This window comes from Biomphalaria glabrata, chromosome 7, assembly GCF_947242115.1.
Source record: "Biomphalaria glabrata chromosome 7, xgBioGlab47.1, whole genome shotgun sequence".
In the NCBI taxonomy this organism is placed as follows: Eukaryota; Metazoa; Mollusca; class Gastropoda; family Planorbidae; genus Biomphalaria; species Biomphalaria glabrata.
Window position 1 is genome coordinate 8,385,234 of NC_074717.1, and position 25,689 is coordinate 8,410,922.

The 25,689-nt window shown below is 35.2% G+C and overlaps 1 protein-coding gene across 8 annotated transcripts in view; it reads left to right on the forward strand.

Annotated features, from left to right (window-relative positions):
• Positions 1-25,689, forward strand: part of LOC106060158 (inositol 1,4,5-trisphosphate receptor type 1-like) — a 204,698-nt gene that overhangs the window by 143,777 nt on the left and 35,232 nt on the right. For 4 of the 8 annotated variants that reach the window (XM_056035572.1, XM_056035574.1, XM_056035576.1 and 1 more), the window contains 14 exons: positions 1,951-2,112; positions 2,835-3,073; positions 3,729-3,813; positions 4,393-4,580; positions 11,900-11,938; positions 18,030-18,143; positions 18,959-19,130; positions 19,587-19,691; positions 20,747-20,818; positions 21,184-21,313; positions 22,372-22,510; positions 23,549-23,707; positions 25,118-25,274; positions 25,388-25,485. In XM_056035572.1, coding sequence (XP_055891547.1) covers positions 1,951-2,112; positions 2,835-3,073; positions 3,729-3,813; positions 4,393-4,580; positions 11,900-11,938; positions 18,030-18,143; positions 18,959-19,130; positions 19,587-19,691; positions 20,747-20,818; positions 21,184-21,313; positions 22,372-22,510; positions 23,549-23,707; positions 25,118-25,274; positions 25,388-25,485 — 1,859 coding nt within the window. Of the gene's footprint in view, positions 1-1,950; positions 2,113-2,834; positions 3,074-3,728; positions 3,814-4,392; positions 4,581-6,209; positions 6,225-11,899; positions 11,939-13,651; positions 13,682-18,029; positions 18,144-18,958; positions 19,131-19,586; positions 19,692-20,746; positions 20,819-21,183; positions 21,314-22,371; positions 22,511-23,548; positions 23,708-25,117; positions 25,275-25,387; positions 25,486-25,689 lie in introns of all 8 variants that reach the window. The other 4 variants (XM_056035577.1, XM_056035579.1, XM_056035575.1 and 1 more) reach the window with 3 other exon arrangements.

The following is a 25,689-nucleotide window of genomic DNA, read 5'->3' on the forward strand; positions in this document are numbered from 1 at the left end:
GTGAAAGTGGAGCTGGGTAGAACAAACCCTGTGAAAACCAGCCACCAATGTTGCAGGCACTAGATTGGAATCCGCAAGGAAAGAGGAAAGTGGGCAGATGCGAGCAAACTTGGAAGAGGTCGGTCTTTAACGAAGATGAGGATACTAGAATGACATGGGAGCAGATTAAGAAAGCTGCTTAGAACCGAGTTCGGCGGAGAGGTGTGGTTGCGGCCTATTGATAAAATGTTACGTTTTTTCCTACATTAATTAACCTAATGTGTGTTATCCCCCCCCTTTTTAGACATATTGTATGAAGAGTTATGTCCATACATACGGGCCCTATAAACACTTATTTAGAATTCATCTTGATTTTAAACCCAGGTATTCGACAGTATGTCTAACTCTATACGATAACGTAACATAACCAAAACAAACTGATTAAAGCTAAAGAAGGACGCAAGCCAATGCCTCTAGAATTAAAAACACGCCTTGTCCTAAGTCCTAAGCTATCCTGAAATGAGTCTCTACCGTTATTCTTTCTCTAAGCCAGTGATGCCCAAAGTACGGCCCGAGGGCCAGATCCGACGTGAGTCCCGTCGAAATGTCGACACAAGGTGTAGAAAATCCCCTTTTTTTTCCAAAAACAAAATTGTTAAATGTATCTTTACTTACGTAAAGGGGGTTAGGGCCCCCAATTTTTCTGATGATAAGTTCCATGACATTTAACATTTGTGTGTTTATGAAATAGGTATCTGAGTGTAGAATGTACGTTTTCAACCAAGAAAAGTGACACGGTTCTTTACTTTTTTTGTGGAACATGATAATAGGCCAACATATTTGTTTTATAAAGAAAGTGTGACTATTTAAAATAAAACAACAACAACATACTATTTAAAATAAAACAACAACAACATTTATACGACATTATGAAACAAATATGACGGCATTCTTGGTTTGAGCCTCGAATAAAAGATTGTTAAACTAAGCCTAGAAATTGGAGGATAGATGGGAATATTTACCAAAAAGAGACAGGAAAATGACTCAGTTGTAAAGCTAGCTACAATGTTGCTCATATTCTAAGCACAGAAATGAAGCCCAAACTTGCTGATATTTTAAGTTGAGAAATGAAGCCATCTTCTGACGCGGAGAAAAAAAAGATACATTTCAAATATCCCATTAATTAATGAAGCACAGGCTCTACGGGTTTCAAGTTAATATCGTTTTTTAGGCCTACATTTTGTTCATGTGGCCCGCGACAAGAGTGTCAGAAATAAAAATGGCCCGCGGGTCGAATTAGGCTGGGCATCACTGCTTTAAGCTATTTCCGTTCTAAGTTTTTTTTTTAATATTGCCGTCTCGTCACTAAACACTAAAGGAAATCCCCGATTGTTTCCAATTTCTACGCGTCAAACTAGAGTGTCATTACACTATTGCGTTATGCAATCATGCTTTCTCGGCTATAAAAAATCCACTGCAAATCTTTTAAACATTCAAATGTTCAACAATTTCTTGCATTTATAACTGGGTTGTATGAATATTTAAAATCAGTGAACATTGATACTGACCATAGGAAAGACATAGCCTTAGACCTCACTAGTTGGAGAGAGACGGTGCCCAAGAAAGCTATTGACAGCGACAAAAAAACATGGGCCTTGGCTCTTGAAGAAAAGCGTGCCAAGAGGAAAATGGCCTCTACCATCAAAGCGAAAGCCACCTTAACCTGCAATATATGTGGACGGGAGTCTCCAAAATAGTGCTCCACAGCTATATGAAAAAGTGCTCAAGATGAGCCATAGTCGTTCTACGGCCAAAGGAGGCTATTATATCTATGGATACTACAAATGATTAACTCTAAATTCTGTGTGTATATTTTTAGCGTAATTATAATTAAAGAATTATGTTTATATAAACCACACAACACACTTTGAACACACGCACACACTCAGTCACAATTCTTTTTACTTTTAGGAGCAATATGGCGGGATGACTTCAGTCTTCAGAAAAACTTTGTATCTCCTCAAATTACTGGCCAGAGAAAACGAGGCTGTCCAGATGCACATCTTTGAACGGCTGGACATTCTGCTGGACGTCAGAGTTGTAGAGAGTGAACTGGCCATCGCTCTCAGAGAGGTCAGTCACAATATGTTTGTTTTTTTTATACTAAAAATTGTCTTATGATTTTTGCTTTTCCAATGTGTAGAAAATGGAGTCAGCTATTCAGCTTTAATAGTTTTCTTACACATTTGTGACTCTTGGTGACGCTTGGTGACGCTTGTAATTCCAGACTTCAATCTCGTTACACGTTATCGAAGCGTAGCCGTGGATTCGAGAATGAGTCTTTATATGCTCAAATCCACTTCAGTAGGATCGACTATCTTGATAACACAAGCTTCAATCGGTCGAATGGCGTGCGAGGGGCTTACGTCTCAACATATTACAATAAAAAAATATTACGTTCGCCACTGAACTGGTCCGATAAGATGTTTGGAAATCTCTTTAAGCTCACTCAGAGTTGTCCGGAGCGAAGCCCCTGACGCCAAGCGTTTTTCTACAGAAACTTCAGAAACTCTTTCTTCTGGCGTCTACTACGCATAATTTTTCTCATAATAAGAAGATTACACGTCAAATAGAAATAAAATTAAGAAAGTAATTGTTGATACTTAACGGTGTGAGCCACTCGAGGTAACAATCTTTATATCAAAGCTACATTTAGGAACAGTACATTTTACCGACTTGGGTGCTCGCATCCCCCTAGTGACGCCACTGATTTAGATCAATATACTTTTAAAAAAAAACTACATTTATTTTCCATGTCTAAATTTTGCTTCTAAAATGCCTTTTCGCTGTTCCAGGTGTTCTATGGTAACCAAAACACCTGTCTTAAGATCAACCCCAGGCAGATTCAGAAGATAGTCAACAGGGCCGCTGACCTGCAAGAGAAGGGACCTGAGTTCTTGGACCTGCTTTCCATGGTGGTCAAAGTCGCTGGCACTGATCTGACCTTGAAGAGAAATCAAGCCTACGTCATGAAGTACATTATGCAGAACTACAAAAAAGTTGCCTTCGTCCTTGACCTTTCCAGAGAAGAAAGGTGACTTGTGCTATTAATTATCATTGTAAATGGGAAAAGATAATGCTTACTTTAGAAGTTTAAAGAGTAAACTCCTGTTCTTTTTTTTAAACATAATTTGGGCACTTTATGGTGGGTGAGATTATTCAGATTGAGCTCTTATAATTTAATAAAAATAAAAGTTCAGTTAAGTTTATTCTTAACAATTCAATTCCAAACTTGTTGAATTTTTAAGTTGTTTTTATTATTATTATTATTTTAATTATTAGTTTTTTACCTAGTGGCTAGTGTTAATCTTGAATTGGGAATTATAATTTTAATTTGAATTGGATTTCAAGTCTGGTAAATGCATGTTTCTTCACACATTTCTTATAATATATAAACAATTGTGAATTAATAGTCAAGTAGGGTTAATTAATTAAGAGCAAAAATAGAAACTACAATTAGAAAACTTTCAACACTTGTGCGTTTTTAGTTTTATTTATTTAAAAAAAAAAATGAGGTCTCGATTTCTTCAGCTCAATTTAATTGTTTGAAATGCACAGCAGAGAGGTGCTTGTACGGTGGGAAACAACACTTTAGTACATATAATGTGTTCTTTTAAATGCACAATGTCAGTTAAAACCAAGATGTATTGTAAAGAAGTTTTTACCTTATTTGTTCTTTGCTCTTCCAGAGAGGCCATACTGACCCAGACTGACAAGATGTCAAGGTTGCGCTACTACATTTGTCTCCTGGATCTGTTGGCGGCATGTGCTGAGGTCAGTGTTGGAAAGCTGTATGTGTGTAAATATATAAAAATATACCCTAGTGCTATTAGAGCATGGAATGGGTTGCCTGCAGGAAAATCAGTGACTTGACAGAATTTACGTCATTGGTTAACATGCATGATTAGATGCATGACGCGTAGGATGTAATCATCTTCGTTTTTGAAGTAACGTCTTTATTATATAAGATATATAATATATATATATATATATATATATTACGGTAAAATTCACACAGATGCTTTCTTTATCCACCCCACCCCTCACCCCCACAATTTTCCCAACTGGTCCAGATAAGTGATAGGATCCTGGCGTATCGAGAAAGCTAAAAGCATGAAATAGCGGTAAACAATAACAATTGGTAAAGATAATTGACACAATTACACTTCCTATAAATTTATATATTTTTTAAAAGTATTTTTTATGTTTTCCTGTTATTATTATTATTTTTATTAAGACTACACATGTCGTCATAGTATGAATAGACCACAAATCACTTATTTCGGTCCTTACTTTAAGATGGAAAAAAACTTTAGCCAAATATTAAAGGGACATTTTATTTTCTCTGTTTAGGGTGAAAATCTGTTCATTGAGTCCTTGTGCCAGACTATACTCCCCATGGAGGACCTCCTGGCCATACTCAACAACCCGGCCATCGACAACGTTCTGAAGAAGCCTTTCCTGAGATGCCTCCACCACGTGTACATGAAGAGCACTGGAAATGTAGTGGATATGCAGACCAGCGAGATCCCGCACGACACGTAAGTCTCGACCGTTACTGCTTCCGTCCGCTGCGTAACATTGCGGTAACATGTATATTAAACGTGCGTCCTATTTTTTCCTTCTTTTGATTTTCTTTGAATAGTTTTCTCACGCACTACTGAAACAAGTAGTTTTGTATCTGGTGACTAGAATTTAAATTCTCAAACTATTCACACTCCTGTATCTTTTATCTTTATTTTTGTTTCAAGGGTTCTCAAATGTAAAAAAGAGACCTTGTTTATTTAACTCCCACCCCCTTTTTGATAATATAGGCCCTTTATAACTTGAATGATTGAAACTATTAATAAGCTTGGTTTCAAATCTAAAAGAGTTTGCTTATATGAAAAAGAGTTCTCAAGTTATTAAGAACAGTTTTAGAATCGCTTAGAAACGTTTTTTGTATGCTTTTTAAATTGCTTTGCTCTTTTGAAGAAGTTTTGAGAACTACTGAAAATTTTTTTTGCGTCATTCTATCTTACTTTACCTCTCTACATTTTTATGAATTCTCACTCACGTTTATAGCTTTATGTATAAAATCATAAATAAAACATATGCTTTGTTTATTGTTTACATTTTCTAAAAAAAATAGATTCTAATTTTATCTTTCTTTTTAGTCATCTCAAAGTAATTAAATTTTGTAGCAGTGATTTTCTACGATATTAAAAATATAACCCGACTTCCTTTTTGTTGATTGAATATTTATTTGTATATTGTTATATAGGTAGGTTATAACATGTATTCTCTCTTAAAACCAAATTGAGTCAACGCTCTTGCTTATGTGTTGTAGATACTAAGGTAAATATTAATACACGTCTTTGTATAGTCACTAGTTTGTTTGTGGACGATGTAGCTGTTTCTAAGGAGTATGTCATAGATCTCATTGTGTATATCTGCAGACCTTAACAGAACATTTACTACAGACAAAGAGCGAGGCGAAGAAAAATATGCAAATACAGAAAAGTTGTTTTGTTCAAGGGATGTTATAAAATAAACGTTTCTGTTTAGAACGTGAGTCTATTCACACAGTGATAAAAACATCCAGGACATAACATAGAATTAAAACAGAAGTGCTTGTATATAACTATCCCTTAAAAGAAATAGCAACCGTTGCATTAAAGCTTAGGAAAATCTCTCGAATATAATACGCTTTGTCATCGATAGATTTGATAAAGTCTATCATACAAAAGATTGCTAAAAGATAAAAAAAAAAATTGGCAAACAGTGAAATTTGTCTGCGTTGAAAATAGCAAACTATGTAGGTCACAGCTGGGCTGCATAAGCACTACATTGCTTCTTAATCGTCAGACTCGAAGACATTCGCATTATTCATTCATGCTGAATTCTACTCATAAAACAGATTTTTGTTTTCGCTGTTACGTATTCCAACACATTGTATTAGCAGATAAAATTACCAAAAACATTTTTTTAGTATAATAATTCCTATAAATGTATTTTATGCATGCAAAGAGAAGCTTTTATAGATTTATTTTTTCTTTCATTATATATCGGAAATCAGAAATATACAAAGTACAAAAGCCGAAGGCAGTATACACTTCTCTTAGTGAATGTTTTTCTAAACAAATACTTCAAGGTCTCTTTGTTCTTCTTCCTCACATTCTCTTAACTAGACATGGAAAAGTGTCGTGAGTTTGACCTTTTTTTTTCTCTCTTTTAAAATGTTTTTTTTTTTTTTTTTTTTGCAATGCAATCAAATTTCAAACTTGAAAGTTCGAAAAACATTTTATAATTTTGTTTCAAGTTGAACTTCAACTCTAGCGCACTCTTTCTTTTCTTTTATACACGTCAGAAATGTCAAGGTCACGGTTCTTCAAAAAGCCAGTTTATGATTCTATTGTTATTTATTTTTATTTTATTTATTTTTAATTTTTTTTTGTTGAAATGTACACACAAACTTGTTCACTCAACATGTTCTCTCTGTTGAACGTTTAATTCATTCAATCTTGAGTGATGAGTTATTCTCTTTATAAGCGTGCATTCTAAATGATTGTTAAGGACTTCAGTATTTGGTTAATATTGTTATGTGACATGTTTCGTTAAAGAATGTCCGTAGTGACACGAATTATAACAGAAACCAATGATTAGAATAACATAGCAATACGAAATATATGTATGGAGTAGAGATTTATATATATATATCTAGGACTGGATAGGAGAATAAATGGTGGCGTGGAGTTCGTTCTCTCACTCTCTTGAAAAGAGAGAAGAGAGGAAGGAGAGACAGAAATAAAGCAAGGGTGAGGTTGGGGAAGAGAGCGAGAGCGAGTGAGAAAGACGGTTTGAGAGATGAGTAGAGTTAGAGGAGTCAGGCAAGGGAGAGACAGATGGAAGGAAAGAGAGGGTGAGAGAGGAAGAGATGAAGAGATGGAGAGAGTGGAGATAACATCAATCCAAGAGAGAGACAGACAAAGGAAGCAGAATGGGAGAGACAATGAAGATATAGAAACGTAGAGAGAACGAGATGCTATTAAAATCAAAGTACGAAAAAGATAGACAGAAGGCGTCATGGAAATAAGACAAAACCCAGAGCTCTTTAATTGTATATTGACTTCCAAGTTTGTTTGTTTTTTCCTATATACTATATATAGATATGTGTACAATTGAATTCTCACGTTAACTTCTGAATAATTTTACTAGATCTAGTTATTAAAACCAAGCTAAAGCTTTTCGATTCAATTATTTTCTTTTTCTATTCTTATGTTCAGTTCTCGCCCCTTCATTTCCTCTGGCATCTCCATCGAGGCCAGGGGACTGTTTCAATTTATTCACGAGGTAGTCTGCGAACATCTTGGGTAAGACCTCTGGTCATCCTACAGACCACCCCCCCCCCAACCCCACCTGGTGTCTTATCATAATCCAAATCTGACTCTCTCGGTGTCTCAACTGTGTTCACTCACGCCCTCATATATAAAGGCCCCTAATGTTAGAAATAAATGTGTGTTTTTTTTTACTTTTTTCTTACTATTTTAAATTGTATCAAACTTCTTACATTTGTCCCCCGTTCAAATCTTAAAGATAAAAAATATTTAAAAAAAAAGAGATTTAACAAAAATCTTTTCGGTGGATCGTCTTATCATTCTCTTTCTCTCTTTTTTCTTTTCTTTTTCTTGTATTTCTTTTTTATTCTCTCTCTTCATTATTGCATAATGTTCGCAACTGTTCCTGTACGAATATGTGTCTCTACGTTACTATTCGGTGTTTGGGTGTTCAATACTCTAACCAATGTGATGTCTCTGTTGACTCTAGTTTCATGTCCCCCAATAACATCTTGGTTTATCTCTATACTTTTAATAAATGTACATCTATATACATGTCTATATTTGTGTTTGTTAGTGTACTAATAATCTCGTTGTCTTTTTGTACCACAAACTCTTATTGTATGAGCTGTCTAGATGTACTTATCTCCCGTTTTTCCTCGAATTAAGGCCATGGCAGAGGTAGAATAGGTAAATAGAAATTATGACGCCAGTAGAAGCCATGGAAGATTTAGATACAAAATAATTATGATGCAGGTATATCCATGGAAGATTTAAATACACAAAATAATTATGACGCCAGTATAAGCCATGCAAGATATAGATACAAAATAATTATGACGCCAGTATATCCATGGAAGATTTAAATACACAAAATAATTATGACGCCAGTACAAGCGATGGAAGATATAGATACAAAATAAGAATTATGACGCCTGTATAAGCGATGGAAGATTTAGATACAAAATAAGAATTATGACGCCTGTATAAGCCATGGTAGATATAGATTCAAAATAATAATTATGACTCTAGTTTAAGCCATGGTAGACATGGGCGTAGCCAGGGGGGGGTTTTTGGGGTTCAAACCCCCCCCGAAATGAAATCCCCCCCCTGGGGGGGGGGGAGACGGACTTTAGTGACTGATTTTTTGCTTTGATTTTCTTTATTTTAGGTAAGATTTTAATACTAAACCATCACTTGCCCCAGCGCAGCCAAAGGGGTTTTGAGTTTCAAACCCCTACCATGGGGTTTTGAGTTTTAAACCCCCTACCACGGGGGGGGGGGGGGGGGGTAAGACGGACTTTAGTGACATGTTTTTTTGCTTTGATTTTGTTAATTTTAGGTGAGATTTTAATACTAAACCATCACTTGCCCCAGCACAGCTAAAGGGGTTTTGAGTTTAAAACCACTACCAGGGGGTTTAGAGTTTAAAACCCCTACCAGGGGGTTTTCAGTTTAAAACCCCTAACAGGGGGGTTTGAGTTTGAAATCCCCCTACCAGGGGTTTTTGCAGTTAAATCCCCCTCTTCTATAAAACAAAACACACACAAAATGCAAACGATAATTCCCAAATTCCAAGTGCACAGTTAAGGAAGATTTTGATTTTAAAACCCCTCCTCTTCAATATGGAAAAAAAGCAAATTATGCACTCAAAATGTTATGAGCGTAGCTAAATGGGTTTTGACTCAGTTTTAAGTTTAAACTCCCCTCCAGTGGAGTTTGAAGCTAAAAAATACATCTTCAATAAAAAAAAAAAAAAGCAAATTACACACTCTAAAATCTAAGAGCGTAGCCATATGGGTTTTGAGTTTAAACCCCCCGCCAGCGGGGTTTGAAGTTAAAAAAAAACATCATCAATGTAAAAAAAAAAAAGCAAATTACGCACTCAAAATGCTATGAGCGTTGCCAAAAGGGGTTTTGAGTTCATATCCCCCTTCACAACGGTTTGATGCTAAAAAATACCTCTTCAATATAAAAAAAAAAGCAAATTACACACTAAAATTATTTGAGCGTAGCCAAGCGAATTGGTGGTTTTGAGTTTAAACTCCTTTCCTCCGGATGGTTTTGAGTTTAAAATCCCCCTACAGAGCGTTTTGAGTGGAAAACCTCTATCTTCAATATTACTCTAAAGCAAACTACAGTTACCAAATTCTATGATCGTAGCTAAATTGGGGTTTTGAATTTAAAAAACTACAACAAAGTCCTGAGATTTTTAGTTTAAAACCTCTAACAGATGATTTTGACGATAAAACTTTCATTTTCGATATAAAATCTAATGCAAACTACAGTCACCCAATTCCAAGAGCGTATCCAAGAGAGGTTACATTTCTACCAGTTGCGGGGCTCCGTTAATAAAGTGCAGTGAATAGTCATCTGCCGAAATTGAAAAACACTAAATGTGGCTCAACAAAGATGGCTAAGACAGATTTTAGAAGTTAGATATTGAGATCGGGTCTAAATCAGGGAAATCCTATGCCGAACTGGGAGTCGACCCCTTAGTAAAATTGTGACAGAGCGTCGCATGAGGTTTGCGGGACATGTTCTCCGACAAAATAAATTACGCATAATAAGAGTTGCGATGACATCCTAGTACAACTTGGCGCCACACATTCATGGAGGTCCTCGGAGCAGGTGGGAAGAGGCTTCAGAAATTACCAGTGACAGATTTTTGTGGAAACAGCTTGACGGCAAATGCGCCGAACGGCGCGGCAGGGTATTAGTCAGTAAAAATAGCACATACATTTTTGAAATAAGACTTTTTAATAGCAAGAAAATGCACTGCAGATACCTCAGAATATGCATTTTGTTGACATTCTATGCCAGAAATAGTGCTTGGCGGCGGGGCTCCGCCCCGCTCTAGGGTGAGCTCCTAGAGCTCCCCCAGAGCCCCTTGCTGGCAATGGAGGGGAGTCAACAATTTTTCCACTAACTCCAGGAAGAACCTATTCTAGGGCACAATAAACGTGTTCCAAAAGAATGAAGGGTCAGAATGTAATAAAGATTATGAACACACACACACACATACATATATACAAATATTTTTTTTCGCGAGGGGGGGGGCGGGGGGGGGGGGAATCCCCCCCCCTAAACCCCCCCCGAAAAAAAATCCTGGCTACGCCCATGATGGTAGATATAGATTCAAAATAATAATTATGACGCCAGTATAATACATCTTATCTTATCTTATATAATACAGACGTTACTTCAAAAAAGGAGATGATTGCGTCTTACGCGTCATGCATTTAGTCATGAGACATGTGTCTTTGTGTCTTTCTAAGTATTTTATTACATTTTGTTTTTTGCATTTGAAGATTATGGTTCAGTGTTTTATGTATAATTGCTACTTTACTTTTAAGTCTTCTATCCTGAAGGCTTTCTAAATTTAGTGATTTTGCTTGGCAGGTATAGATACAAAAAAATAATTATGACACCAATATAAGCCACGGCAGATATAGATACAAAATAATGCAATCCGTTGAAGACATATTCGTTAAAAAGCCGTTGTTTTTTTTTACCATTGGAAGTCGGGTTTATTGATTCATAGAGAAACTAGAGGATTGGAGAAAGACGGTTAACAGATTAAGGATATTAAAAGATGAAGAATTAATCTCTGCTAAAGCTAATACACCTCTGGGATGTCGATATCCTCCAATTGGGAAGTATGTTAATAGATTCTCTTATTAGAAAAAGCGGGGTAACGACTGGCTAGTCTCGTTTTGTGTATATGTTGCTCTGTCTTTCTTTATATATTTTTGCTGTAATTGATGGTATGTAGTGATGGTACTTTGGTATTTAGTGATGGTATTTAATGGTGGTATTTACAGATGGTATTATGGAATTCTGTTCAGGAAATTAGCGGTGATTCTTTTTTTTCCTCTTAAGCAAGAATTCCTGCCTAACAGTAAAGTTGTTTCCCCTTCTTTGTTATTGCCATCTGCACATCGACCATAAACTACTAGATAAGTTAAATTATGGATATTACGTGTAATAGTCAGGAACTACTTAATTAATGCAAGGATGTGCCCAGAGACTTTGAAATTTGTAAGGCCGGCCCTTTATTAGCTCAACCTATTTTGTTGTTCTTCCTCATTCCGATAGTAATATTCATTTTGTTCATTTGTATTTCACTATCCTGTTCTGATTAAACCTAAATAACTTTTTTTTTTTTGTTATTAGAAAATGTTATACTTGGTATCAAATTATAGGAGAATGCATGCTCTTTTTACACAGCACAAATTAAAGTTTATAAGTCAAAAAAATCAATTTAGTTTAATGGGGTAACAAATCAACGATGACATCGTTGATTAGGAAGAGAGAGTTAACTAAATACATATGTGACAGAAAGAGAGTGAGAGAGAGAGAAAGAAATAGAGAGAAAGTGTTGGAACAGAAGTACGGGAGGATGTATACATAATGGCCAATGTCTGTATGAGTAGGTACTAACCTATTTCAAAATCTCTGTTTGTTTGTATACCTTGTTCCATCTATTGCTTTCATCATATGACTAGATGTAATTATTATCGTCTTTTCGATGCTAATTCCAGACCTCAGTACGAGAGACCTCAACACGATGTGTACCATGGGTAAACCCACACAAACCTAACAACCAAAAACACTGTTAAATATAGATATAATATAGACAAACCAGTTGAAATGTTGTCCGTGATGTATATATCAAACTATTGTACTCTTGGTTCGTTGCATGGGAATGTGTGACGTATACAAGTGTAGAATTCAAACCAAATGGAGGCTTGTGGTAGTAATGTAAAGCTCTGTGGTGTAGACCGCTGGCGCAGCTATTGCGCTGAAGACATCTAGCGTAATTGTGGTGATAATAGCTGGCGTAGTTACTGCGCTGTAGACATCTAGCGTAATTGTGGTGATCATAGCTGGCGTAGTTACTGTCGTGAGTACATATGGCGTAGTTGCTGTGGTGTGAGCCGCTAGCGTAGTTAAAGGACAACTGGCGTACTAACTGTAGTGTGGACCTCTGGCGTAGCTGCTGCGATGAAAATAGCTGGCGTAGTTACTTAGTTGCTAAGGACTACCCATATAGTTGGTCTCAAGTATTGCACTATTTACAAATAACATATAGAGTTTGGTTGCAAGATTATTCAGTCTTACAGTTATTATATCTTTGTTTAAAAAATAGATATTTTTCTCACGATATCTTGTTTATGGCTACTACAAAGGATATATATATATATATATATATATATATATATATATATATATATATATATATATATATATATATATATATATATATATATAAATTTGTATAACTTTAAGAATTGTTATCAATAACATTTTTTAAAAAATCAAAGTTTACACATATTTGTTTACTAGTTATATGATATAATTTTATTTATTAATAATATATTCTTAATGATTTTATTTTGTAACAGTTTAACAGTATATGCATGTGATTATGCGCCCTTCTATCGATTTTTGAAATATCATCAGCAAAAATGTAAACAAATCCTTGCGGAAACGCTCGAACAGCGAAATGCCGAGATGGAGAGAGGGAATGCTAACTTCATTATGCTAAAAATAAATTGCGCTAAATATTGTCAATAATATTGTTTCATTATTTAGCTTGCTAGTAAAACGTGTGTCTGTTTGAGTGTCTATATAATTTCAAAGATTTGTATAGATTATGTTTAGAGATAGTGGCAATATTATCGGGTAAAGTGTTAACACAAGATAGTTTTAATTGCTTAAAGTACAATTTCACTCAAATTTAGAATAAAATTTATGTAAGAAAAAGTAATTGTATAAAATTTCTTTTTTTTAGTTTTGATTTCCTTGGAAACAATAGTTATTAACAAAAAAAATGTTATCGGTCAGGATTTCCTGATAATTAATACATTTATTTTAAAGCATTGAAAATAATATTATAATTTAGGTTTCCACATTATACCTACATACTATATGATGACATATATTTTGTGTAAAAAAAATCAGTTTTAATGTTTAATATAATTTTTTTACTGATAGAAACGAAATTTCTGTAAAAAAAAAATAAAAAAAAATGGAAATTATATTGATGATTTATACATTTCTTTTGAGTTCTGACCATGAATTATGCTAATGCGTGCACTATTTAGGAACATTTCAGATTAAAGAGAAAAAAATTCGCATCCTGTCCCTAAGTCTATGTTTGGAAACAATTGTGTATAAAATTTCGAAGCCTAGAGCTACATTTCTAAATGTCATAACTATTTCAAGCAATCCCATTTCATTATGACATTTCTTATACCCAAGTAAAACCTAGAAAATGTGTTTATTTTTAGCCACGACTCACCCGGAAGTGAAAGATCAGTGTATGTAAGGCGCTTGCTTTGTTGTAGATATAAAAAAAAAAGTTTCAAAGAAAGAATTATCCCCAACAAAACAAAATGTTATATTGTTATTTTGTTCAATTGATGTTGGTCGCTGTCCTAGATAGGCTTACATTTGGTTCTTGACTTAGAACAATCTTCAAAGATTGTAGTAGTTTTTGCCAAGATGGTCGTTGTTGCAAATTGTGTTTGCATGAAGAGTCGAAAAAATCTGGCCAATGAAAATATAAAAAAAAAATTGGTCGTGGCCTATGTAAAATTTTGATGCTTAGATTTAAGAACTAAATTTACTATTTTATTACACACATTTTTTGTTGCATTTAATTATCAATTTTTTTTTTTAATTTTTAATGCTGAAAATATTTTTAATTAAGAATTGTTAGACGTGTTTTAGTAAAGCTTTTTATGTTCCATCAACCCGCATGAAAGAATCGCCATTTTGGGCTCTTGCGCTGTTATACAGGATTCATGTACTCCAACTTTCTTCACCTCTGCCAACTTTACAACGTATTGTCGAGACGGGGCGATGCTTGGGGGGGGGGGGGGGGGGAATCAGAGACTGCCTTAGGGGGCGGCGAGATGGGCAACCGCTCCAGGCCCCGCGCCATAGTGGGCGCGATAAAGAGCCCATTGTACAAATATTCGTGGCCCTGATAAGACACTCACCAGGGCCCCACGCACTGTTAAGGCCGCCTTTGGCGGGGGATAATAATTGTATCTCATATGTCTCGATGATTGGGCTCTACAGACAAAAAAAGAGAATAGATACGTAAAATACTTCAAAAAAATTTAGATAGATCATTGTAAAAAAATTATATGAGCATCTTATTTACGTTTTAGATTCTATACGCAGCTGTACATTTAACAGGGGGAAAAAATGCTTTAAATTGTTTGGAGGCGCGGTGGCTGAGTTGTGAATCGCGGGGGTTCGAATCCTGGTGAAGACTGGGATTTTTTTATTTCGGGATCTTTAGGGCTCGTCTGAGTTCACCAAGCTATGATGGGTACCTAAAACTAGTTGGGAAAAGTAAAGGCAGTTGGTCATTGTGCTGGCCAGCCTCGTAAACCGTGGACCACAGAAACAAATGACCTTTACATCATTTGCCCCATACACTGCAAGGTATACAAGAAACTACTTCTTTTTTTTTACTTTTATTAAACTTTAGTATATATATCCCTATTGGATGTTCAAAACTGATGAAAAATATTGTATAACATTCACTTACTTTTAGTAACCTTTAAGACGTTATTTGCTTGCCATTAAATTGACCAGTACATAAATAATACATTTTGAAATGATACGATATTAGATAACACACTAAAGGTATACATATACTATACAAGAACGCATACACAAGTATTAACTGCCGCCTGGTAGTGTGGTATGCGTTCTGGACTGTGGTTTGGTTTCTCGAGGGTCACGGGTTAAAGCTCTGCTAGAGGCCAAACCCCCCCCCCCCCCCCCCCCCCCCGTCGTACTGCGGGAGGTTCGGACTAGGAAGTAATTATCTCTAGACTCTGAAAGAATATCCGAAACATGTAAAACAATTTACAAACAAACAATAATTCGAATATTGTACCCCGATAATATTGTAACCCGAGATAATAAAGAATAATGTTTTTATTGAATAAAAAATAGTTGTTAATAGAAGCAGATACGGAGCTTGGATTATGCTGGCCGTTGGTTGGAGCCCCATTCAAAAGCATTACTAGGGAAGCACATTCTTCATCATTAAAGTTTTAATCATTGGCCCCTTTACAAATATTTGTTTAACGCTGGACTCCCACCAGGCATGACTAGTCCTCCTGCTGGTTCTGTTAAAATAAATATATATCTTTTTATAAATAGCCTTTGTTGTTTTTTTTTTTAAATCTATGAAGTAGGCGGCATGATCCATTAGTCTACTTGCATGACTTGACCAACGTGCCCTATTTAGTTGGTAACTGTTCCTAGAGATTTGTTTGTCGACAGCTCGGATGTCACTTAGTCTAGATTCACATTACTGTTTCTTGGAAAATCAACTTTCACTTTAATTTTCGGAAAAAATCCAATGAATGTTTACATTTCTTCACATTTGTTTATATCTGTGTCATTGTCATGCTTGATCAGACTACTGTATTTTCATGAATGTGCATATTTTGTTAAGTTTTTCACTTAGAAAAACATTTTATTTATGAGTGATAAGAAAAGCGCAAATTAGTCAAGATATATTTCAATTATAAATTGAGAAAGTCAATGATATTTAGTTATACATAGCATAGTATAATCGTATAACGGTATAATCTTGTAAAAAATATAATAATGATATTAATATTGTAAGTCAAGATGTTTATGCTAATTAAGCCCATCTTCTAATGGATTTGTATTACATGTATACATTGTTTGTAAAGCATAATGTGAACCAGAATACAGAAAACTATATTAATTAAACATATGAGATTGAATGATTTTTTATTAACCCTACACCACCTCAACACCCACTGTACCGAGAACCTGGCTCTGGTCAATGTTATGTCAATTACATTAATTCCACATCCCTTGAAATGTCTGCATTCAAAACACTCAAACAGTTTCAACTCTCGTTGTTCCGTCCCTCACATCTGTCTAGAACTCTTTGATCTAGAATCTTTTTTTGTTATCTAGATCAGTGTTTCCCAAACTGTGTTCGGTGGAACCCTAGCGTTCCGCGAGGTTTAAATAGATGTACCAAGAACCACTGTAATAATTAACTAGTAGGCCACCACGTGAATTAATCTCTCTTAACAAGCAAAATAAAAAAAAAATTAAGAAAAAAAAACAAAGCGTATCTAAAGGGAAGAACTCCGCCCTTAAAACTATATCTACCAATAATGTACAAGTTATTTCCCTTATTCGATATGAAATAAAATAATGATTTACCTATACTTAATTGACTAATTAATTGAATATTTTTTTTAACGGATTCATGTTTTGTTAGGTTCCAAAAATAATTGCTTAAAGTATAAACGTGATCGGAGAATGAATGAGGGAGAAATGGCGTTAACATTTATTTAAGGGGGACAAACCCAACAAATTTAGCCGTATCTGTGAATTCTGAAGGATTATTTTCATTTCTTGTATTAAACAAAATTACCAGTTGACTAGTTGGTTACTATTTTTATATTGATTCATATCTTGACTATGCCAATGAATAATTGTGCGAAGTTTCAGCTTTCAAGTTTCAACATATCCACACTTTCTACCAGACAAACAGACAGAGTGAGTATATATAAGCTTTATAAAAATAGCAAAGTTTTCCACTAAATTTTCAGAATGTGCGTGTTCCGCTAAGCAAAAAAGTTTGGGAACCACTGATCTAGACCATGTTTTTCGTCTCATGAATAATAATGTTTAGGTGTGAATGGGTTAAACCTAATTCCATCATAGCAACTACTTTGTCTTTTTAATGAAGTTTGAGGGTTTTCTTTTTTTTTTTTTTTTTTTTAATTCAATAAAATGTATTTAACTTGTTTCCAAGGCCTAACCCAACAAATTGAAATGTTTATGTTCAATGTTATCTTCAAAGATTCTGTATTTTACTCCATACACTTTCATTGTATTGTAGTCTAGTATGGAATGTATTCGTGTTTAAAAAAACCCACAATGTTTCAAGTTTTCTTATTTAGGAATGAGTTTCATATTTCAAACTAGTTTCTTTTTGTAAATGTCGAAGCTGGACTTTTAAAATCAAGTTTTAAAGTCTTTTTTTTATTTCTAGTCGGTTCAAGATTAATTAAAATTTTATATTTTAAATGGTGTTAATATACTGAAAATTTCATTTCCAGATTAAGACATTTAACAAGTTCAAATGAAAACAAATAAATAAGTGCTTTAAAATTAATTATTATTAATAGAAAATTTTGTAGAAATAAATTAGGTATAGACATACATGAATAAAAACACTTTGATTTCTATACACGCATAACAAAGTTTAATGCTAAAAAACTCAATGAGCATTTTGAAACAATTATATGTATTAAGCTTGCAATCTGTCCTACAATTGTATTTTCCATTTAAAAGCCACAAATTGAAAGGATCAAAGGCTAATATATCGGTAGTCTTCATTATCTCGATTCAATATGCATATAGTCTATTTCTACACAGCTAAATATTATGGAAATATGGTGTACTATTGATATAAACTAAAATATTAAATAATCTTAATTTTTAATTGATATAAACTAAGTCTATTAAATATACATCATTTATCTATTAATTTCATGCCTAGTTGTTTTTTTTCTCTTGTTGGATTAGTATAGATAAAATGCAATTCACTATTACCTTTTATATTTCTTCCGGTGGCTTCTAAAGTGAATTATGGGAATATCTGTCCTCACTGTCCATTGAGATCAATCGACTGACCGACAGTATCAGAGATGACCCGGAGAAACTGGGTATACATCTAAAGACTGCACCAGAGAAAAGGTAACACATGATAAAGAAGTTTTGAGGTTGGCGCAATGCTGTACATTAGAAAAAGGAGTTGACTCTTTGGTTTTGGTCCATGAGTGCAAGCTATTAGTGCATTTGAAAAAGTGCGGACTTTTTGGTTCATGATAAAAAGTGCGGACTTTTTGGTTCATGGTAAAAAGTGCGGACTTTTTGGTTCATATTAAAAAGTGTAGACTTTCTGGTTCATGATAAAAAGTGCGGACTTTTTGGTTCATATTAAAAAGTGTAGACTTTTTGGTTCGCGGTAAAAAAGTGTGGACTTTTTGGTTCATGGGAAAAGTGCGGACGTTTTGGTTCATGGGAAACAGTGTGGATGCTTTGGTTCATGGAAAAAAAATGCAGACTTTTCGTTCATGGGAAAAAGTGCGGACTTTTTGGTTCGTGTGATAAAGTGTAGACTTTTTGGTTCATGTGAAACAGTGCGTACTTTTTGGTTCTTGGAAAAAAATGCAGACTTTTCGTTCATGGGAAAAGGACAGGACATTGTGCAATGGCAAAAAAAAGGGGGAGGCAGGGTAGCAGGGGGACTGAAACTATAAAAAAAAGTGAGCAGGTGTAGAGGGGATTAAAGAAAGGGAGCAGTGTTGTGAGACTATTGCTAAGCGATAAATGACTCCCTTTTCCCCCCCTCACTTACTCTGAAGATAATCATGAACGCGGCGATACTTGAGTTAATCTTGTAGCTTAGGCGCTACATCAAAAAATATATGCTACACACTAATAGAAAAATAAGTTTTAATTTTAAATTCTAGAATAACCAAAAAGTGAAACTTTCTCTGATTACTCAGTGGTTCGGCCAGCGCCCCTGACTTCGAGAGCTCCACCTATGGTACAGTTCTTTACATCCTGGAAGGTGTTCTTCCGTTTCTGGAAACTTTCTACCGGGACTTCTACCTGCCTGACCAGCACCTTCACTCCAACGAGGCTGACGAGACTGATCATTTGGCCAAAGCATGTGTGGTAGGACCTGTTCGCTTAGCATTAAATGCTTTTAATTGTCAAAGAAACTAAATGTGCAGTAGAAAACAAAATTTTAAGGGCCGCCTTTCAAACCTTGCGATCTATGGGCAGATAATGTAAAGTGTATCTGTTCCAGTGGCCCACAGTCAACGAGGGTGTCATGTGGCTAGCACAACGACCAACCGCTTAAACTTTTCTCCAGTAAATGTCCCCAAGTGCCCATTAGAGTTGTGTAGGAGCTCTACAATTTTTTAATCTTTGAGGACTTTGATCTTGCGTGATAGTATGAAGTTTTTCTTGACAGTCTGACTCCTCATGTCCTTAGAGTTCTGGCGCAAGATTTGTAATAAGTCAGTAATAAGAAAAAAACAGCGCCACAGATGCCCATAAATTAAAATAAATGCTATAAATTTTTCAGTTATCAATATCTATTTCACTTTTTTTTCTGGTCTGTAGATGTTTGGAGAGATAGCTGGACCACTGCTGTTCAAACCCCAGCACATGAAGAACCTAGTCAATTGCCTTGCAGTCATTGTGCCCATTTCTAACATGCCCAATTCGGTAAACTTGGCTTAAATCTCTATGACTCTGATTAGCTTTACTTAAATCTTTATGACTATGATATAGCTTGACGCAAACTTTATGACTTTGATTAGCTTGACGCAAATCTCAATGATCAGCTTGACGCAAATCTTTATGACTTTTATTAGCTTGACGCATATCTTTATGACTTTGATTAGCTTGACGCAAAACTCTATAATCAGCTTGACTCAAATCTCTATGACTTCGATTAGTTCAATGCTATGTTTTGCCTGACTTTGTATTATTGTATTTGATTTGCTTAATATAGTCTAAGTCCTAAGTGATTTGATACTGTTCAGTTGGTGGTTTTATTGATTGAAATAAAAAAATGTATGTATTGTAAAATCCATGTTTTCACTCAAACTTATGTTCAATTGTTTGTTTTTCATTTCGGTTGCTGTATTTGCAAAGACTTCTGTCTCTCCTTCTTGTCCGAATAATCTATTACCTTTTTATAGTTCTTTTCTTTCATTCTTATCTTATCTTTTCTTATGTAATACAGACCTTTTACCGTTCTCTCTGTCTCTATCTATCTATCTATCTATCTATCTATTTATGTATATATATATTTATATCCGTCTGTCTGTCTATCTATCTATCTATTTATATATATATATATATATATATATATATATATATATCCATCTGTCTGTCTATCTATTTGTCTGTCTGTCTGGTCTGTCTATCTATCTACCTACCTATCTATCTATCTATCTATATCTATCCATCTGTCTGTCTATCTGTTTGTCTGTCTGTCTGGTCTGTCTATCTATCTATCTATCTATCTCTATCCATCTGTCTGTCTATCTGTTTGTCTGTCTGTCTGGTCTGTCTATCTATCTATATCTATCCATCTGTCTGTCTATCTGTTTGTCTGTCTGTCTGGTCTGTCTATCTATCTATCTATCTATATCTATCCATCTGTCTGTCTATCTGTCTGTCTGGTCTGTCTATCTATCTATCTATCTATATCTATCCATCTGTCTGTCTGGTCTGTCTATCTATCTATCTATAATTGCCTGTTTGTCTTTCAGAACCTAGAGAGTGTGATGGAAAGATTTGCTTCTGGCATCACAGTGGAGGACACTTCCAGTGCAATCAGGCGTGTAAGTCACTACACCACGCACATACATTCGCTTAGGCGGATCACACACACGCTCTAATCAATGCACACACTTACATTTATTTTCATACACACACACACACACGCTAATCAATGCACACACTTACGTTTATGATTATACACACACACCAATGAATAAACACACACACGCTAATAAGTACACGCCTGCGCAAAGCATACACACATAAACTAGGTCCAAAGACATCCCAAGAAACAAAAGTCAAAATGAGTCTTTGTGAAGCTTTTCTCTTTATGTACATTGTAGTCCAAGCACATTGCATTGAAGTGGAAATAACTTGTCTGAATATTTTAATTGGGTTTGTGTTTCGTTGTCTCCCCTTGGGTCAGGGTAACATTGAGTACTACTCAGCAGAAGTGGAGCTGAACGCCAAGTTTCGACTCTACGCCAAGAATTGTGCCGCAGTCTTTGCCGGTCATAACACGGTCGCCGCCCAGCTTAAAATCAACAATAAAAGAGGTATTTTGATTTCTGTTTTGTTCCATTGCATACGGATATAAATAAACAAAAACAGCGCTTTTCTTCACTGATCTATTAGAGCAGGGGTTCTCAACCTGTGGATCGCGACCCCCTTGGGGGTCGAATGACGATTTGCCAGGGGTCGGCTAAGACCATCGAAAATATGGATTGTTTTTGTCTACTCTTCTATTGCTGTGTGTGTGTGAGGGGGGAGGGGGTCGCGGCAGAGTGGGGGATTGTAAAAAAGGGGTCGCCGGGCTTAAAAGGTTGAGAACCGCTGTATTAGAGTCTACGTTCTTTTCGTTTCCATCCATCATGAACTGTTCAGTAGTGCCAGACAAAATAAGTTCGATCTAAAGTTGATAATGGAGTGGTGTTGTATCTTGGTGTAAGTGATACGACTGTACTTTTTGAAACAGTATGCTATTGGAATATTGATTTTTGAACATTTAACAATGCTTTTAACATTTAACATACGATTTTGCCCCAAAATACTTCCTTTGCCAAAATGCATCAATCATCTGCTGAAAAACCGAAGATCAGATAGATAGATAGATAGATAGATAGATAGATAGATAGATAGATAGATAGATAGATAGATAGATAGATAGATAGATAGATAGATAGGTAGATAGGTAGGTAGGTAGGTAGATAAATAGATAGATAGATAGATAGATAGATAGATAGATAGATAGATAGATAGATAGATAGGTAGGTAGGTAGGTAGATAGATAGATAGATAGATAGATAGATAGATAGATAGATAGATAGATAGATAGATAGATAGATAGATAGATAGATAGATAGATAGATAGATAGATAGATAGATAGATAGATAGACAGAAAAATAGATGGATGGTTGGATTGATGGATGGATGGACGGACGGACTGACAGACAGACAGACAGACAGACAGATGCCGTGTGGTTGTGCTGTATGAGACTTCTTTGTGCGGGAGCTGTGTGGGTGTGTTATGCCCGTGTGTTTTGTGATGGTGCTGTGTGAGGGAGCTGTGTGAGCCTTCTGTGTGACGGTCCTGTGTCCTGTGTTCTTCCAAAGCCTACACTGTCATTGACGGAGACGAAGAGCTTCCACTGGGCGAAGAGTTTCAGAGCCTGGTTCGGTGCTTCGTGGACTTCCATGAGAAGAAACCAGAGAAGAGATTCCTGCCTGCGGCCAAGCTTATCGAGCAGCTAGCGTAAGTGTCACGAACTGGCATAGGCATTTTTGTGTTGTTCGCAGTTCAAACTATACCACTAACACCTGCAAGTGCGTAGGTGATTCTCTGGCGATGCACTGAAGAAACACAAAGCTGAATTGTACAGTTATTTTATAGTTAAATACCTTCGTACTCGATTCAATGAGATAAATACTCCAGCGACAAAAGAAATTGAATTGTACATCTATTTTATAGTTTAATACCTTCGCAATCAATTCAATAAGATAAATACTCCAGCGACGAACGAAATTCAAATAAAGTATACATAAATTAACAATCTATAACTTAATCATAGAACAAGTATAACATTGAAAACAACTTTAAAAAAAAAAAGACAATACCTTCTTTTTACAACTTATAGAGCGATTTTATTTTTTATCATAATAACTAATGAATGTTTGATTAAAAATCGAATGGAACATTTTTTACCCTGCGCCCCCCCCCCTTTTTATTGCCTAAGATAAAAAAAAAATCCTGGTCAAGCGAATGTATAGATTTACTAGAACTTATAATATTTCAGAGATAGGCGATGCGCTAAATTTTCATGAACTCTTCAAGGAATGATGAAATACGAGAAGACATATAATCCATTGAAGATAAATATTTATCTCTCATTCTCTTGCCAAATTTAAATCTATTCCCTTTTTTTTAATTGAAAAAATTATAACGGTCAAACTACAATTTTTAAAGTGTGGCCAACTATCTTGAATTTTTTTTTTCTAACGATATACAGCATCTATCAAATTTCTAAAAAAAAAAAAGTCGTTTGAGCCGTTTTAAAGAATTACATCCACCCTCCTAGAAGTTTATACCCAGGTTTTTACTCCCATTTAGTTACGAATAGTAAAAGGTATTTAAAAATGTCTAGTTCCATTAGTAAAAAAAAATATATTTATACTTGGCAAGAGCCCAAACTCTATTTGCAGGCAGTGGAACAAAAAAAAAGGGAGTTTATAAGTGTTTGTAATTAGTTTTGTCTACGCTCTCAGCGTACTTCCGGTGTACTTCTGTTTCCAGCATTGCCCTTGAATGCAAGAGGCTCTCGGAAGCAGCTCGGATAGAGATGGACGATCTGAACATCAAGTGCTTCCAAGTTCTCAGGGCAATCATCCACAACGAAGAGAGAAGGTTACCGGAGGATTGGGCCACCAGAACGACTGAGCACAAAATCAGCAAGTAAGTAAGCACTACACCATTAATCAAATTTAGCCTCATGTCCTCGGTGGCCTGCAATTCAATTTATGCCTTTTATATTAATGGATCTAAACGGGTAAATACTAAATTGATTTTTTTCTGCACATTCCTTTCAGACCTTGCGATCTATAGGGCAGATGATGGAGGGTCCATATGTAGCCCACTGTTAACAACCAACCGCTGTTACTTTCCGTAATTAATGTCAGGCATCCATTAGAATTAGGCGGACTCAAGGTCGTCCTAAAAAATACCAAAATTTCAAAATCCCAGGCTTCATAGAGATTCAAACCCTAAACTCTCTCGGCCTTGACGCCTGACACATTTCTTTGTAATTTTTTTTTAAATCGTAAAACCTGAAATGAAAATAAATGGAAAATTAAATTATGTATAAACGTATTTGTTGATTTAACTTAAACATTAACGCTGTCATACACTACTTTCACACTGCTGTTGACGGCCGTTGACTTACTGCACCAGTTTGCTAGTAGACAACTATGTCGATGTAGGGATATTATATTTTTTATTTTAAAACCTAAAATAACTTGAACAAACATTTTTTATTTAAATAAAACAAAAGAAAATTTTTATTAACAATTTCGACAAATTCAACTTAAGATGAAATATAGAACTATCAGTAATAAAATAAAACTGGTATATGAACAAAGTCCAACTCACTACAAAAATACGTCTTTACTGTTTCAAATTCTGGGTTGTCTGTCGTTCTTGATATCTGCATTACGACAAATCATCTCATATTTCATCATTCCAAACCCCACAGACACCAAACAATCGGCTGACCTCTCCTCATCGTCACCTAGGAAAAGCACACACTCCATAACACATACACTACTGCCATACACTACGGAGCAAGCTTCTTGTCGATAGGACAGTCTGCCATAGAGCCTCCTGCCCAACAGTATTTAATTTATATAAAACTTCTAGGTCTTCAATATTCAATTGTTGCTCTCTTTCTAGATTAGTATTTTGTTCTCAAACTATTGAAAAGAAAAAAAAATGCCTAGGTGTCTCGAGAATATAACGTAGTGACTTTAATATATGTATAGAAGATAGTGTACACAGGTTAAAGAAATAACATACACATAGAATTAAAAGTTATGAAAATCGTAAAAAAAAAAAAAAAAAATCAACTGTGAAGTTTTATGTCGATTTAGAATACTTATACCCTTGACCACACATAAATACAAATTAAAAACATAACATTGAACTTTCAAAGGTCATAGGTCATTTTCAACATAGAAGCTTTTAAGCCAGAAAAAAAGTCTCTTTTTTGTGTTTTTTCTTTGTGTGCGTGACATATGCCATGACCATGACCAGAATATGAACCTTAAAAAAATGACATGCTTTTACCTGTCACCTTGCCTTGTCTCTCAGGGGTCTAGCAGTCGTAGCTGCAATTCAAAACATGTATGATCAGAAAGGAGCCATGAGAAAATCTCTTCCTCATCTGGCGTCCAGAAACGACCTCATTGCCAAAGAAGTTCTGGCCTTCTTGTGCATTATGTTGTTCAACGCCAATGACTCTGTCCAGGTAACTGACACCTTTAAAATTGTGATTAAAAAAAAAGGAAAAGCACAGTTTTGTAGAGCTAAGAATCATAACTTGACTACGTTTTAATTTGTTTTTAAATTGACGATTTTCAGCAATCCATGTTGACCTACTTCTTTTCCACAAGAGAGGAAGTCTTTTTTATGGCAGTCAGGGACAGAATGGCTTTATCTACAAACTCAATCAAAGAAAAGCAAGTTGTTGTTTTTTACTAATAGTGTGCAAACTTTAACTAATTATGTTTGAATGTGTGTGTGTGTGTATGAAAACAAAACAAAAACTAGCCAGTTTTATTAGTACATTGAAAACAATACAAACTTTAATGAAAGTTTGGCTCAAAATTTGACCCTTAAAAAGGCTCGGTCCAAATTCACAATTTTAAGCCATTTAGATCTTG